The sequence below is a fragment of the Neopsephotus bourkii genome, unplaced genomic scaffold (assembly GCF_033783945.1).
Source record: "Neopsephotus bourkii isolate Nb327-2 ecotype Australia unplaced genomic scaffold, CSIRO-AGI_Nbou_v1 NB_882, whole genome shotgun sequence".
Taxonomy (NCBI): Eukaryota; Metazoa; Chordata; class Aves; order Psittaciformes; family Psittacidae; genus Neopsephotus; species Neopsephotus bourkii.
In genome coordinates, this window is record NW_026901376.1 from 234,883 (window position 1) to 252,384 (window position 17,502).

The following is a 17,502-nucleotide window of genomic DNA, read 5'->3' on the forward strand; positions in this document are numbered from 1 at the left end:
GAAATCTACTCCCCATTTAGCTCGAGTGCTGGTTTCAGTTTACATTATTTCTTAGGCACTGTTGTGAAACTTTCTCCTAATTGGAGGCTATTGTGGGACTTGAAGATTTTTGTTTATTTGAAAAATATAGTAAAGTGGAATTACCAGGACCTATTAATACACACGTAGTAATGACATATAATCACCCACAACTCCCTTGAGAAGGCTCTGGCACAACAACCCCGTTTCATTTTCATGAAATAAAAAGCATCCAATTACCTAAACAACCATCTATTTCACATTAACTACACACCAATAATCAGTCAGTTGGGGGAATGTTTCTTTCTGCAGTATATCATGCCTCACATCCTCTGTCCCCTCCTGGTATACCTTTCTTCCTTCACTGGGGGCTTTTATTACTAGGTGGGATGGTAGATTTACATCTCTCCACAATTCCTTTGGTAAAACTGTTCAACATATCTCCTATTTATTCAACATGCTGTAAGCAATGCTGCTGCTCAGTATTATGCTGCATGAACTTGGGCCAGGAAGCCTGCAGTACAGCCAGGCATATTTTTAAAGTGTTGCTGCATAGCAATAAACAGACCCTCATACATATATTTTTCTTCCAAAAATGCAAGGAGCCCCATCTGTACTGTAAATGCATATGTACATTTTTCACCATAATGTAATCTGTCCAAAGTTATCCTTATTATGTGTGTGGGACACTGTCCCAAGAGCAGGGTGGGCAAAGGCTTTCCAGGATAGGTTATGGATAATGCGCAGTACCCCACTGGGTTCCCTCTATTAATGCTCACTCTGCAAAAAGCAGCCCCAGGCACTGGGGTCACAAAATGTTCCAGCATCTCCCAGGAGGCCACTTTTGAAAGATAAAGGAAGGCAGAGGAAATGTCTGTATAAAACGCACACTTGGCATGAATACTTTCATATCCAACTCAGAGATGTCACTAAGAGCTCAAACTTCCTTTCCTTTCTCTGAAGAAATCTCAGATTTTAGCCCTCAAAGAGCCAAAAGGGCATGTGGAGTTCCTCACAGGTACGAACAGGATCTCAGGCACAGCAAGCACTTCTGATTATTTCAGCAGCTGAAGGAGGGAGTATGCGACAGGAGCGGCTTTTGATTACTTGATCTCTACCAATTCCACACTTTGCTAAATGTTTTCAGTGTAAAGCAGCACATCTATTGATATCAATGGAAGGACAGCCGAATCTGTACAGGGAATGATCTTGGGCATCCCTACAGAAACTCTGTTAACTCTCAAGCTTCCCTTCATGGGACACAAAGTAGCAGCAATTGCAAGAAATTTCCATCCAGTGCTACAATGCATGCCATGATCAGAAAAATAAGAAAGTAGCTGCAGTCCTTCAACTTTACAACAATACTTCCAAGCTGAAGAAAATGTCCCTTGAACTGTACCATCAAGTCAAAGCAGCCAAAAAATTGCTCCAGAAACATCAAAACTTTTCATGTTACTTACCTGCCACTGCACAAGGACAGATGAAGTCGTATGAGGAGTTACTGACACAGAACTGGGTGGTTCACCTGGAACTAAACAAGAAATAAGAGGTAACCAAAGCAGTTATAACATCAGGGTGGAAAAAGGATGGCTTTTATTCATCAGGTTCTCTTTCTTCACTGCTGAAGAAAATCTCCTATCCCAGTTACTACATGGTGGGTCTCAAAAGCAATGTGGTGTATATGACTATTGCAATCTGGGCAGAAGCCAGCCACTTCCCATACATTCCTTGCTCTACCTGTGGCCTTGGCAACTTGGAACAGGAGAAAAGTTAAGGGCATAAATCTGGAGGGAGCTGCAGCATGCCAGTTACTCGTAAACAACTGGATACACATTTGAAAGGAAGTTAAACCAGCTGCATGGAAGTTTCAGCAAGCTGCTCCCAAATTTTCCATGATATTTTTGCCCCAGCTGGGGCAAGCCCACCTTGTTTTCAGGGCTCTGTGTCACATCATCAGAGGCTATTTTAGGTAGGACAGCCTGATTTACTATGGATTAACCCATTCCTATGCCCACGGCCTACAGCACACCCCCCCACACACCAGAGCAGCTCAAATACGGCTTATCAGGAGCTCACAGCCCTCCACAGTGCAATGCTCTAGTGGCAGAACCAGGTTTGCTCAGCAGAATAAATGTAGTTTGTAAGAAGGTGAGAAGCTTTCCCAGCATTTCCCTGTTGCATTGTGAGGAGGCCAAGCACAACTCTGGATCCACTGTAACTAAATTCAAAGAGAATTGAAAATAAAATCTTAAATTCTGAAACAGTCGGTGCTGCCTCATTAGTTCCAGCCTGCACTGACACAGCAGCTGCTGTTGAGGAAGGGGGAGAGGCAGGATGCATTTAAAAGGCTGCTAGGCATGTTATTAAAGTATTACACAGGCTCTTTTTGAACTTAGGATACTCCTGAGCTCTGTCCTCTGTTTTTCTGACTTTGAGACCACCTTCTTTAAACATTCCTTTGCAAAACTGTTTCCTGTTTTTATACCTCAGTGTCATATTTAACTAGCCGTTCCTTGAGCTGCATGAAATAGTGGTTACTTCCTAGCACAATATATATGGATGCACACCAGTATTACCCCATTTCCCAGGCCAAGGGTAAGTAGTGATGCTTTCCCACACTTCACAGAGTTCCTTTCTTCATTCAAGACATCAGAGCTACTTCTGCATTCAGGCACTGACTTTATACAATCAAGGAATTAGAAGCTGATCTCTAAGGCTAAAAATAAAAACCTTGTCAATGTCATTCACAGTTTATTAGCCCTGATCTGCAGGATTAAATGCTTGTGTTTCCAGGAGCTTTATACTCTTTCTTACCTATACCTCAGCAATTTTGCCATATTGCAGACTGATGCGGTTTGTGTGGGAAAACAATTAAAGAAACTTGTTCAAATGTATGCACGGTTCTGCATTTCTTTTTAATGATCTCTTGTAAATTATTCAATTTCTGCAAAGATAATGGTTAGCGCAAAGTTTGGAAGCCAATCAAACAGAGCGTAATTCCATTTTGAGACTCCTGAAAGTATGATTCATGATGAGAGGACACAGCAGGACACTTAAGGCTGCCTGCTATTAATTCAGCCACATCTCATTACTACCTGTATCAATCTCCTATGAACAAAACTGAATTCGCTATAGAATTTTCACTCCACAGTCCTAGTGGAGAATGCATTGCAGCGGATCCAGCAAGCCCAGGCACAAGCCCATTGCCCATCCCATGGTGATTCTCCTCCTTGCTTACCATCCTGCAGAGTTGTGACTGCCTCAGTCTCTGCACTGAAGTCACTGTCTCCAATGTCATTGGTTGCTTTCACTCGCAGTTTGTAAGAGGTGAAGGGGTTCAAGCTGTGGAATGTCAAAAATAAGGGTGAAATCTCTCTGCATCATTACAAGGCCTCAGAACAAATCTCTACACAGAACCTGCCCATTGGCACCTAAAGACATTGAGCAGTTTGTCTCTTCTCCACATTGCCTTTTCTTTGCAGCCTCACTGAGCTTCCTCTGGAGTTGTTTGCACTCTTGCTGCCATCAGCATCAACTCAGATTTCCATTAGCCTGAGTTCCTGAATACACTCGTGGATTCATACCTGAGTTAGGCTCCTGAAAACAGCCATGAAGTTGCAGTTCATGGAGCAGCCTGGGGCTTGTTGGAAAGAACAAGATGTGCTGACATTCAAGTTTTCCAAGGCTACTTGGAAAGCTACAGGAAACCTGGCTTTCAAGGAGCTTTGCCTAAGATGTCCTCAAAACAGATCTGTGGGTCAGCTCATGCTCAATGCAGGGAGGAGGATGACAAGTAGAGAGGAGCTTGGCAATGTACCCAGGGCCAGCCAGGGCACAACAGGTGCTGAAATTCTGAGCACCAGCCTTATGGCTAATCCTCTACACTATACTGTTTGATAAGTGCATTTTATTCCTACTGAATTTCAAATTAATGCTATTACCTGGATTATTTAATAAAAAGAGCAACAACAGGTTCCCTGCAGATCTTTTATCTATGCAGTGCTTTAAGATATGCAAAGAGTGATTTCCAGCTGACATAACCTTTGCAAAGATCCTTCTGTCTTGGCTTGGCACAGGAAGGTTGGGGGGAGGCTGATTTTGAGTCACTTGCAAAGGCTAGAAATGCAGAACTGTGAGTTATGGGGGATTTAGCTAATTAATTGGTAGTGTCTAGCCATCAGCTGGCAGATAGAATACTGACTACAAATGCAAGTTACTTGGAAGGAATAATTAAAGAGCAAGGGATAATGCATTCTGATGGGCAGCACTCCCATCACCTGTATGCTTCTCTTCTGGACTTTGACAGGAAAATGCTTTTAGCAAGGGGGAGAAGAAATCTCTTTCAATAGTGCCACTCTATTAGGATACTATTACTTACCTACAGCACGTTGAATAATAATCTGAGTAACCTCAGATTATTTCTCTATCTTTTGCTTTCAGTAATGCCAATGTCAAGTCTAAATGACATAGTTGGTTTCCTTGATTTTACAGGTTTTGACTGGAAAGATACTGTGTATAATTCAGGGTGGCTGTAAGACCTCCAAGGTCAATGTATCAGGTCTATATTTGTACCTATAATTAACAAGCTTTATTTTTTTATGCAGTTAAGACAAAAGAATAGCAATCATAGAATCATAGAATCATAGAATAGTTAGGGTTGGAAAGGACCTTAAGATCATCAAGTTCCAACCCCCCTGCCATGGGCAGGGACACCTCGCCCTAAACCATATTACCCAAGGCCTCGTCCAACCTAGCCTTGAACACTGACAGGGATGAAGCATTCACAACCTCCCTGGGACAACCTATTCCAGTGCCTCACTACCCTAACAGGAAAGAATTTCCTCCTTATATCCAATCTAAACTTCCCCTGTTTAAGTTTTAACCCATTACCCCTTGTCCTACCACTACAGTCCCTAATGAAGAGTCCACCCCCAGCATCCCTATATGCCCCCTTCAGATACTGGAAGGCTGCTATGAGGTCTCCATGCAGCCTTCTCTTCTTCAGGCTGAACAGCCCCAACTTTCTCAGCCGATCTTTATATGGGAGGTGCTCCAGTCCCCTGATCATTCTCGTGGCCCTCCTCTGGACTTGTTCCAACAGATCCATGTCCTTTTTATGTTGAGGACACCAGAACTGTACACAATACTCCAAGTGAGGTCTCACGAGAGCAGAATAAAGGGGCAGGATCACCTCCTTCGATCTGCTGGTCATGCTCCTTTTGATGCAGCCCAGGATATGGTTAGATCTGTATTTTTTGGCACATGACCAGTGAGCTGCCATATACCATAGCCACTAATATTTTTCTAACAGACCTGAAAAATCTGCATCTGGATGCTTTGAATACTTGATTCTCCAAAAGCTCATGGCCTTTTAGAAATAATCTGATTCGTACTAGCTCATCAACAGAGGAAATGGACAGCAAAACAAGTACCTTTGCACAGACATTCAATTGCTTTCACTGCTGTTCCAAGGAGTTTAATTACAACAGCATCACTGAGGATATAATGAAGCCTGAGTAACAAAGTTTAAACATTCTGATGCTATCTATAAACTTCAGTATGGAAAATACAGATAAAAATGGTTCTCATTTCATCTGGAAAAGCTTATATAGAGATAATTGCATTGCAGCATTGAGAATGGATTTTAATACCAGTCACTGCTGAAAGGATTTTTAACTAGTTGTGTATTTTACAGAGCATTGTGTAGCTACCTATGGTTTATAGCCGCAGTAACATTATCTATGGTGCTGAGCTTTCAGGAAAGCCTTTAAAAAGATGCACTGCAGTCCAGCTTTAATTAGATTTATTGCATGACCCTCCCCAAATCTCTCAACTGCTGTTCATAACACCACCCCTAAAACAGGAGCAGTGGCCTCACTTAACCTCTCTTGCCCCGAAAGACTATGAAGCTGAGGGAAAGCATGGAATTTCTAGGCTAGCCTGAGATCATATGGTACCTTTCAATAATGCAGGATGTTGCCTCGTGGCTGATGGAAGAGGAGTAGGTTTGCCAGTCTCCATTTGGCAGTTCTCGCACTTGGACTGTAAAATATCGTATTGGTGAAGATCCATCACTTCCAGGGACCCACGCCAACAGCAGACTCCGTGATGTCACATCACCCTGGGGGGTCATCACCTGCCTGGGAGGTGCTGGTCGTTCTGCAAGTAAACCACAGTTTGGTGCTGCTTTGAGAGGAAATTCAAGCTAACATAAAATGTGACAGCCTGATCAGATTTTCATAGTGGTAACACCACAGGAGACTGAAGTGTTGGATTTGCCCAAATTACAAAAGCCATCCCATTCCTTAACCTTCTACTGCAAAGATCAGTAAAACTGATTCTGCACAAAAGGTCTCCATTGAATATATACCTTCCTAGGAACAGACCTCAAACTTGATCTAAGCCTGGCAGGTTAAGGAAGAATCACTAGGACCAGCAGCCAAGTGAACCAAGGAAACCTCTAATTAAACTCAGCTATGCTTGTACTGCAATTGCTCTTTTGACTGAATTTGCCAGTAAATTAGTTAACTTTTTAACCCGTGCTTACTACTTGTTTAACTACTTACTACTTGGTACCGTGGGACTATGTTCTCCCTCTGCTATGTAGCATCTTTCCACCAGCTGCTCCCCAGTTGAGGCATGAAGAAGAGAAAGAGATGAGCTGGAACAGGCTGCTGTGTAGCAGACTCCAAGTGCATGACTTGCATCTGATACTGAATTCCTGCATCAGCTCACTCTGTCAAGGAACTGGGAACCATCAGCAGCTCCTGCTGCTGCTGATTCCAAACCCAAGCTTGGTTATGGTGCAGAGCTGGGGCTTGAGCCCCTGCTGCAGTTCACTTCCAGACCTCCCCAGTTTTTCCCTTCATAACCACTAACCTTGAACCAGCAAAGTCAAACCAGTGCCAATGCTAAAAGAGATCTCTCCAGAGTAATTACCCGTACACCTTTTAGATGAAGCAGGGAATGGTAATGCAGGTGTAAGCATGCCAGTCCCCAACTGTTCCTATATAGATCTCCTTTCCCATCACTGTGTCTCTGCACTCCATTGATTTCAATAGAGAAACTCTATAGAGTGAGGAATAATTGTTTAATTGTTTATCATGAAGATTATTGATTCTGATTAAAATGTGTGGCATGTAATAAAGCAGGAATTGATTGGAGACACCACAGTGACTTGCTTTTGAGAAGCAATTCAATTCAACTTCATCAGCACTTGTTTCCATAAACACACCTCTGCCTGCCCGATTCCTCACATGGCGAGCACTTCATTTCCCTGCCATCCCCTAAAACCATTTCCTGTATGTTTTGGCATTTCTCTGCAGCATGCTCTTGCTGACATCAGTGCCCAAACACTTGTAAGCTATTAGCTGGAGGAAGCCCTCGGTGCCAGCAGCCTGTGAGCCAGAGTACAATGTAAAAGGTCAATGCCTTACACTGACAGGCTGAGACAGGTATTCAGGGTTATTCTAAAAAGGGAAGCAAGCGTCGTGCAGGGATTTAATACTCTCTGCTGATAAGCTTTAACTAGCTTGCAGTTTTGGGCAGGTCAGATCTTGCAGTCAGTCTCCCATGACTGGGTTTCCTTCTGCTGCTAATGGGAGATCTTAAAATCTCATGTGTTGCAAGATATACTTCCTGACTGTTTGTACAAATCCATGTGTACTTATGGGAGTTTAGCCACAAGCAAGTGCTAAGGTGAGCTCTTTGTGCAGGAATGTAAGGGAGGGTCATATGACTCAATGGACTACTTTTAATTTCTCACTACATTTACATTTTCTGATTCTGTTCTGCCCTGATTGCTGGTGTTAACTATTGTGGAGGGCATCACACCACTGTGCAAATTCAAAGCACTACAGAAGAACCTCAGGAGAATACAGCTACAATGCAACCTGGGATCTATAAATCACAGGTATCATTGCAAAATGTAAAGATTTACATTGAGATTATCTAAGGAATTTCTAATGACAAGAGTGACTGATTTTGCTGATTTTCAGGAGAATTTCTGTGATTGCCATCAAGGACTATAAGGATATTAAATGCATTTTTATTAATGGAAATAAAATATCTTTTCACTGTATTTATTGCCATATATACAAGTTTCAGGTTGGTTTGCTTGTTTAGTTGTTGGCAGAAGAGCTGCAGTGGATAAATTTATTTATCATCCCCTCATCACTCTTGCTGATGTGAGATTACACATTCTTCTCTCTACACTTTACATATGGGATCACTTCAGTTAACTCTCAGTGCCTTGGGACTTGGTTCCATAGCATGCACAGAGACCCAGCAGAGCCATCCATCAGAGAAAGGATTCATTTTATACTATGATTTGTCTATTCTAGATAACCCTAAAGCATTGATAGCAACAAGGGATCATTGTTCCCACAGCAGAGCTGGAAGTTCTGCCTTGAGCTACTGTGCATCCAGCAGCAGCTTGTGCACGGTCTGAGAAATGTAAGCACACTTCACTGAAAAGTAAAAGGCTCTGAGCTTTGAGTGCTCACATTATTGGCATGGTCGATCATTTCTGAAACTTCCATGTACTGGACTTTAAACTTTGACAGCAATCAAAGACAACTGTGGGAGAAACCTTGAGCTGATAAGTCTCTTTGATGGACAGTATCTTTAGCAGAGGCTGTTTAAGTTTCCTAATACAGTCCTAAAGGTTCTTTCTCTGAGGACTGCACTGTTATGCACTGGGGAGGCTGCACATGACCTGGAGAACTGTGCCAGTGGGAATTTTAACACCAACCACGCAGGCCAGAAGCAGCTGAATTGCACTCCACAGCTCCTCGCTGCTGGTGGTTGAACGCCAGGCCAGTATCTTGTCTTCCAGAAGAATTATAGGAAAATAGTAAGGAAGATGTTGTGGGCAAATAGCATGGAAAATCCTTACTCTTGCTCTAAGTGATTTGCAAGGTGTAGAAAGGACTTAATGCAAGAGTTTGCTAAGTAAGCACACTTTAAGAACTAAAACTAAATATAATTGGTTGTATTATAGAGCAAGGCTTGGGCAAAAGCCGAGACCGGGCACATAAGCACATGCAAAAGCGGTAACAATAGCTGAAAGAAATCAATGGAAGTCTGCCCTAGTTACCTGTTGAAGTGTGCTTCTCACTGAACTGTGATTTTTATGAATCTCAGAAGTTGAATGGTTCTAATTTTTGAGGAAGTTTTCTTAAAGATCAATGTTCAACAGTGCAATAGGTCAGGGTGACAAAAAATCCAATGATGCACAAGGGAGTCATGCTGGCATATGGTACAAGACCAGGGGAAAACCCACACTCATGCTCTCTATCAATATATTCTCTTTTAGCACTGAATTTAAAAAAAATAAGAAATGCTCATGCAGAGGTAGAAAATACATTTTTTTCTAACTGGCAGCTCTAGAGATCTGTTCTAAGACTGGAGAATGGAGCAGTTACTTAAGCCAAAGCATTAGAAACAATAATGATGCAGAGTGGATTCTGCAATACTTTATGTCTTTCACATTTGGTATGTTTGGTATCTAAGCATCTGGCTTCATTTATACACATGTAACTTCTGCTTTCTTCAAGTAAGTTCCCTACAGAACAGAATTTGATCGGAGATTCAGAATGCAAATAACCATTTTATGGCTGATACAAGAAGGAGAAAAATTCTGGGCAATCCAGATACAAACACCCTGCATGAATGTGCAGCAGAGAAAGGCCAGAGTGATTACTAACACGTTAGGTCAGGACTGACATACAATGGAGGGGCTGTGGAGAAATCCTGCAACATCACCTCCCATTTTGCATTCCCTAATCAATATAATTCATCCATCACTTACTTTCTTAAGATTTCAATCTTTCTAGAAAATGAGAGAGTGGAAAAAAAGATCTGACTGCAGAAGGAGGCTGCATATGGCCAATATAGCAGCTGATGGAAAAATCAATCTCCAACAGCCCGGCAGGTTAGAAGAACTGTGCCTCATAAAAGTCTCTCTTGCTCACCAGGTTTCTCAAATCATGATGTTGCTATGGTTTGGGGCAGGTTTATGGGGTGAGAAGGAGGAGGTGTACACGCTGTAGCCTGTTATTAAAATTCCCCTAAGTGCAACACAGGCTCCAAGGCATGCAACAGAAAGTATTTCAACTTGTGGCTGCAAGCATTACCTCTTTTTTCTGTTGTGATCACTGTGGCTTCCAGAGGCTCCCCCCAGCCCTGCCTGGTCTTGGCAGATGTCCGAAAGATGTATGCTGACTCAGGGGTGAGATCTGTAGCAGTAAACTGCCTGACTGTAGAGCCAACCTCCACCGTTGTGAACTTGTTTGGGCTGCTGCTGGCCAGACGGTAGGCGATCTGATACCCTGAAATCACAGCAGCAACAGGAGAGAGAAAAAGGGTTAGGATTTTTTTCCCAGCAGGGACAAAAGAGCACCAAAACTATTAGTTTATCATAATTACTTGTTTATCTGATAACCAAGTAATCTACTTCCTTTAGTGCTATAAAAGTGTTCTATGGCAGCTCTCCCCCCGTCTGGCAACATATATTAAGAGGTGAATCACACAGTGGCACATAAAGGTCTACTGAATATTATCTGCTATGGAACTGATTTCACTTTCCACCCTTTATACCAACAAGAGACAAAACCAGCTTAATCTTTTCTGAGCATACTGGTAACATTTTGGAAAGGCAAAGGAACAAACTGAGTTTGTGCAATTAGAGTCACCTGGTTAAGCCATTTCAAGACAACACTCTCAGCTTTCCACCCAAGCACACCTGTGCATGTGCAAGCACGCATGCTTACATGCTGTTCCACCCTCTCACAGGCTCAAACTAAAGGTTCTTCAGCTGCAGAGCAGTTAGATTGCCCAAACCATGCAGCCCCCACAGTGCTCAAGTAAAGGTTTGCTCCTGCTTTTAGCGCTTGTCTTTTTCTCAGCTCTCCCACTCCCCTGTATCTCTACAGCGAATGCCAGAACTGCCAACAAAAGCATCCTTCTTCTGTCATTCCACATTGCTGCCTTTGCCTGCAGCTCAGGGAAGAAGCCTGCATGCTGTATGGTCCTGCTTCAACCAGGCAGCACTAATAATCAATTTTGTTGATGCCTGTAAGTGATAACCCCCATTCCAACCTGCCTGATAATTAGGCCTTCACAGTTTAGTCTGTATTATTAATGATCCAACAGTGCAAAGGAGGGTTTCCAGAGTTCTCACGCACCACTAGCAACAACTGTCCCCCAAAGAGGGGGGGGGGGGGGCATTTAATATTGAACACTGCCAAATGTTCAGACCCATTCTGTAAACCCAGCAATTGAATCAGGCTCTCACTTCTGGAGCTCCATGGTAACTTTCAGTCCAGCTGCTGACTTCCAAAATCAATTAATACCAGAACTGATGTGGGGTTTTTATTGCCCAAGCTGAATACAGTTGCATGATTAAACGCTTCATGGAGTTACACAGGGCATAGGGCAGCCAACAAATCCAAGTCAAACCAGCTGAAAACAAAACAGTCACGACATGATTCTGCCAACCCTCTGCTCATCTTCTGAATGAGAAAGGGATCTGCAGCACCTGAGACCATCTCTTTCTCTTGGAATTAATGTCCCAGCTAGAGTTTGAACTCCCACCACATTTTGGCTGTAACAACAACAAGGAGTGCCAAATCTGGTGTGCTTCATTTGTGAAGGTCAGTGCATGAAAAATGTGATTTTTATCTTACCTGTGGCTATTACATGAAATCAATGACATTTATTTCCCCACTGTGAATATGCAACAATTGCCACAGGCCTACTCACAAAGAACAGAGTTCCAATGCTCTCCTGAATGAATGCCATACTTGCATGGGGTGCACGCTGTCACAAACAGTAGAATTTAATTGGGATACAGATGGTATTAATTTTGGTGTGCTGACTCTCACAGTGCCATTGACAATGCACCAGTGTTTCCCTGTCCTCTTTTCTTTGGGAGCTGCTAGGGGATGTGGAGCAACAGCCGTAGCTGCCTCACATGGAACAAATTTTATGGCACCAACACCTCAAAGAGTGACTTTGCTTTTCCAAGCACCTGTGGCTTCAGCCTGAGCTCTCACGGGCTGCACTTACAAATGGGTTTGGGTACAGAGCTGATTCACTGCAGTGCCTTAACAGGCTGTGGGCACCCACGTTTGAAAAGGGCCATCAGTAGTGAAAGGCTCCCAGCATCTGTGCAGGCTCACCTTGTGCTGCCTGGGGTACTCACAGACCCCGTAGCAACTGCTCTGTCAGGCATATTCCTACAGCAACATCTCCACAGATGGGTGGATAGCAGTAGACTGCTTAAGGGGCTGGAAAGAATGTCCTGTGAGGAGCAGTTAAGGACTTTGGGCTGGGCTAGTTTGGAGATAAAAGAAGGTGAGAGGTGACCTCATCACTCTCCACAGCTTCCTGAGGAGGCGAAGTGGAGAGGGAAATGCTGATCTCCTCTCCCTGCTATCCTGTGATACAACGTGCAGGAATGGTTCAAAGCTGCATCAGGGGAGGTTTAGATTCAACATTAAGAAGCATTTCTTTACTAAGAGGGTGAACAAACACTGGAACAGGCTTCCCAGGGAGGTGGTCGATGCCCCAGGCCTGTCAGTGCTTAAGAGGCATACGAACAATGGCCTTAACAACACACTGTAACTATCAGTCAGCCCTGAAGTGGTCACACAGTGGGACTGGATGATCACTGTAGGTCCCTTCCAACTGAAACAGTCTATTCTGTTCTACTAGCTAAAAAGTGGCCTAATTTTTCAGTTCCTGAATGTGCTTAGATCCCAGTGAAGTCTCAGGGTCTTATGCTTTGAGCAGTTCTTTTACCCACCTTCAAACTACCTTCTTTTATCCATGACACCAGCTCTCCCATTACTGACCCAATATATCTCACCAAAGTATTTCTGTACCTTTAATACTATAATATTTTGATCATTTTAGACAGATAGCAAAGGGCAGAAGGAACTGATATACCAGGATTATTTTGTTTATACAGATGGGAAGAACGGAGGAGTGGAAATGCTGGTGTAGGATCTTTATAAGGGGGAAAAAAGTCAAAGAAAAGAACTGGGGAGATTTTTACAGCAGCAGGGAAGATGAAGGAAGAAGCAACTAAGATGGCTAAAGAAGTTTGATAAAGGGACATAAGACAGAAAGAATGAGACCTGGAGGGAAACAGAGAATATTAAAAGAATAGAAAAATTGATTTATCTAGTTATTAAAAGATAAGTCTGATATCTGGGACACATCCTTGTCGAGCAATTTCCTCACTTTTCTAAACCTCTTAAAATACAAAGTGTAGTTAAAATGTAAAGAGGGAATAGAAAGATAACTATTTATTGCTAACTGATGGTACTCATGCTGGAAAGCCAATTACAAACATGCTCAGATTAGGCAAAGCAACACATACATATCTAGGCCATTATAATAACTTACACAAGAGTGGATCCTTGGCTAGTGTAAAAACTAATTTAGCCATGAGAAAGAAGAAATCACTTGTCACAGCCTGTCTCTGACATGCTCTGCAAACTCCCTTTCAATGCATCCCTGTGAAAAACACTATCAGCCCTCAATGTCCTCTCCTGTATCTGCCGTGTTGGCTGACAGTTTGGGTAAACATCTCTTTTCCTGGATATCTCAGGCAGAGTTTACACAACCAGAGCCATTACCTTTACAGATGCCTTCAGAAACTCAACACTTCCCTTGCTCTGATTCAAAGGTACATATATATCCAACCTCTGCACCTGAACTCAGCTTGCTCTTATTGCTGCCTAAAGCCCACCTGAGAGATACCGTCTGTCTTTATTCTGATCCTCTACATCGCCTTCTCCTATTAGACAATTTGGGACAGCCAGGATACACACTAGCATAAAAGGCATCACTTTTCTATGAGTGGTACAGAAGACACAGTATTTAAACTACAGCTTGGATGATAATTAGGGCTAATGTAAGATCAAAAAGATAAAATTATTACGTTGATGAATTTCAGCAACAAGGGAAGGGAGAAGACAGGAAATGTTAAGTGAAATCAAAAGGTAAATCAATAGAGGTAAATGGAAAGTGTTCAAAGAGAAATTAATGTATGCTCGAGGGCTATGAGAGGCAATAACTGCAATTGCTGCAACAGAGGAATAAGGAAGCTTTTTTCCCTTACTAGATTATGACAATAAGATGTCAAAGTATTTTAGATTTAAAAAAAATAATAAAGCCAAAGGTTATGAATGAAAGTAAAATCTTTGAAAGATGACCAGTTCTTTTTGGGGAAAAGAGTATCCTACAGAACATGAAGTATCTGGATGGTCTATAAGAAGAATTCATATTGTTTTGCTCATTTTCCCTTCTCCCCCCTCAGCATTAGATCCCAAATCTCTTCAGCTATTGGGAGTTCTGCCATTCACCAGGTAAAAACAGCATTAAAAACCAAAAAAGCCCTGAACTCTTCAGGAGTTTATTTATTCATTGAATCTTGGCTTATTTATTTTGCATTAGCATCTTCTTAAGTATTTTTTGCACAACTGCAAGCACTTTCATGAGCTATGCTTTCTGAACTCAATAAATGGCAACAGTCTGAAATGCCTGTTAAATGTTAGGTCATTGTAACACAACCAGTAGATTCCCCAAAGCAAACAGGCAGGAAGACGCCAACACACCATGAATATAAAAAAGCTTTCAAGCTCATCACCATACAAAGCCCTTCAGAACTGACAGCACCCATTCATGCAGGCCATGGTGTAAGCAGAGATACAAACACTTATTAGTTTGTCACAGAACTTAGGGAAAGCCAAATAATACTGGGAGGTGATGCTCTGCCCAGTGGAGCAGCAATCCAGTGTGTTGATTTTACTGCTTATCTGTTTAAGGACCAGTGGGTGTGCAAATGCAGTCTAGGATCAAAACATGAATTTGCAAATATGGATTACATTCAATTTCATTCTGATTCTCAGTGGAGTTCTTACACTCTTTTGCAATAGGCTTCAGGTAAACACTAAATACAAAGATACCATGAGGAATACTAACCAGGGCCTGGAAGGAATCAAATTGAGCTCTTGTTTTTAGGGGAAGGTCATAGCTAGAAGTGAACATATCACATTAACACATCTTTTTTCTTTAATAGTATTTGAAGGAACTAGGCTGGGTGCTATACAAACTGAGTGCAAAGAAGAGGGAGTGAAGCCTCAGTCTAATATTCCCAACAGGATTAATGACAATACCTAGCAGCCTTCCACAGTGAAATATTTAAACAAACAAACAAGTAGTTTTCCCTCTTGGTGCCTGCCAGCATTTTCATCCTGCTAATCTCTCTCTGAAATGCTGGAACATGTTTTGATATAGATTATAAAAATGTTAGCTGCAAAGGTGCTTGTATGCTCAGAGGACAAAGCTAGAAGAGCAGGAACATTAGTTCAAAGGTTTTGAGTAAAAGTTGCTCTTGCAAAGCAAGTGCTTTTGCTTTCCAACCCCACTGCTGAATAAAAGGGCACTGCACAAAATTATGTTAACTTATTTTTTTCAACAAGTCTACTTCAGTGCATTTGACTGGGGGGTTACAATAGTGTTTTCAAAGTTCATTACAGTAAAGGATTTAAAAGGTGTACAGGAAAGAAAAAATAAACTTGCAACTTTTATTTAGAGTGCCACACATGGTTTTTTGTCTGTTTTTGAAGCACAGCTTCTTAGGAAAGATCACAGATGTAGCCAGCATGAACAATTTTGACTTTTCTCTCTGCCATTGGCAGCTACTTCTTCCATGAACCTCAACATTCTACTATCAAAAAAAGTAAGAGTGAGAGCTATTGAATAAAGACAATCGACTTCAAAGAGGTGGAGTGGAGGAACTGGTAGGTAATGTCCCCCTGGGAAAGATTTCTAAGGGAAAAAGGAATTCGGTTTAGTTGACAATTGTAAGAGACAAAAAGAAAAAAGGTACAATATGTTTGCATTGAGAGCTCACTAATGACCTGAAAATCAAACCTGAATTGGATAAAAGGTTGAAATAGGACACATGTCTAAGGGAGTGTATAAATATACAGCACAAGCATGGAGGGACAGAATCAGAATGGCTGAAGTGCAAAGTGACTTGTAACTTCAATAGCATCAAAGGCAATGAGAAAGGTTTTATAAATACATCAGAAATCTGAGAGACAGGAGGAGGACAGGTCAACTACTGGGAAGAAAAGACACGAGCGCCAGAAACGAATGGAAGGTTGATACCTCCATTGCTTCATTTTCACACACACAAAAAGTTGATGCTGATTAGATACTTAACACAAATTAAACCTGACAACAATATAAGTAGGGATGTAGGCTGGAATAAAGAACAGGTTAAGGAGCATTTAGCTAAGTTAGATGTAATCAAGTCAGAAAGGTCTGATGAAATTTGCCCCATGGTGCTTTTATATCTAGCTGGAGCCATCTTCAAATAATTACTGATTATCTTCAAGAACTTGTGGATGACAGGTGACATCCCAGAATAATAGACAAGAAAGAGTACCCTATCTTTTAAAACAAGGAAATACCAACCGGTGGAATTATGGACAAATCAACCTAAAGTTCAATACCTAGAAGGATCCTGGGAAAAAAAAGTCAACATAGAAGCATCCATGAAGATAATATAGTACCAAGACATAGCCAAAATGTATTTGTCTGGAGCACATAATAAATATCAAATAATCTGTTTTCCGTTTTGCCAGTGTAGCTGACCAGGTGGGAAGAGTAGATATGACCCACACTGACTTTAAGTCAGGATTTAATACAGTTGCACACAGCCCCATCAAAAGCAAACAAGAGAAACAGGATTTAGGAAAAACACTACATATTTTTACTTGAACATTTGAAAAAATAGGTCAAAATATTACCAATAGTTTTTTTCCAACAAATTGGGAAGATGTTAAGTGAGCTCTCATGAGACCTTATGGATTGAGTTTGGTCCTGCTCAATATCATTAATGACCTGGCTGATGGAATTACAGTCTACTTGCAAGCTCCAAAAATAAAACCAAACTGTGAGTGGCTTGTGTACATATTCAAGGCCAAGAGTGTCATTTAAAGTGATCTTGGTAATGAGGAGAGATGGTCTGGAATCAGTAGGATGAAATTCAATAAGGGCACCTGCAAATTATCATGCTTACAAAGAAAAAGCTTAATGTACCTATAAAACAGGGACTGACTGACCTGGAAGCGTATTGCAGAAAAAGGGTAAGAATTAATAGTGGGTCATAAACCATAGTTACACCATCAGTGTTGTAAAAAAAAGTCAAGTCAGGACAGTATCAAGTATCTGGGATACATTACTGGGAATGAACTGTGCAAGACATCAGAAACATCAGTCTACATGCTAAGCATGCCAAGCATTCTTTAAGGGACATCTTTCCCCTTCCCTCCCAACCCTGCATTCATATGATCTTATCACCAATGTAGTGGCAATGAGCATGAACAAACAGAATGGGATGAACTGCACAAAGTACTCTGCAAAGACAAAATAAAACAGAGTTCCTACTCCACCAAGCTT

At 41.8% G+C, this 17,502-nt stretch overlaps 1 protein-coding gene across 1 annotated transcript in view; it reads right to left on the bottom strand.

The window, feature by feature from the left end:
* Positions 1–17,502, bottom strand: part of SDK1 (sidekick cell adhesion molecule 1) — a 423,082-nt gene that overhangs the window by 57,548 nt on the left and 348,032 nt on the right. Inside the window, exons 29-32 of the mRNA XM_061356969.1 lie at positions 10,155–10,349; positions 5,976–6,177; positions 3,257–3,360; positions 1,479–1,549 (exon numbers count right to left, since the gene is read on the bottom strand). Coding sequence (XP_061212953.1) covers positions 1,479–1,549; positions 3,257–3,360; positions 5,976–6,177; positions 10,155–10,349 — 572 coding nt within the window. The remainder of the gene's footprint in view (positions 1–1,478; positions 1,550–3,256; positions 3,361–5,975; positions 6,178–10,154; positions 10,350–17,502) is intronic.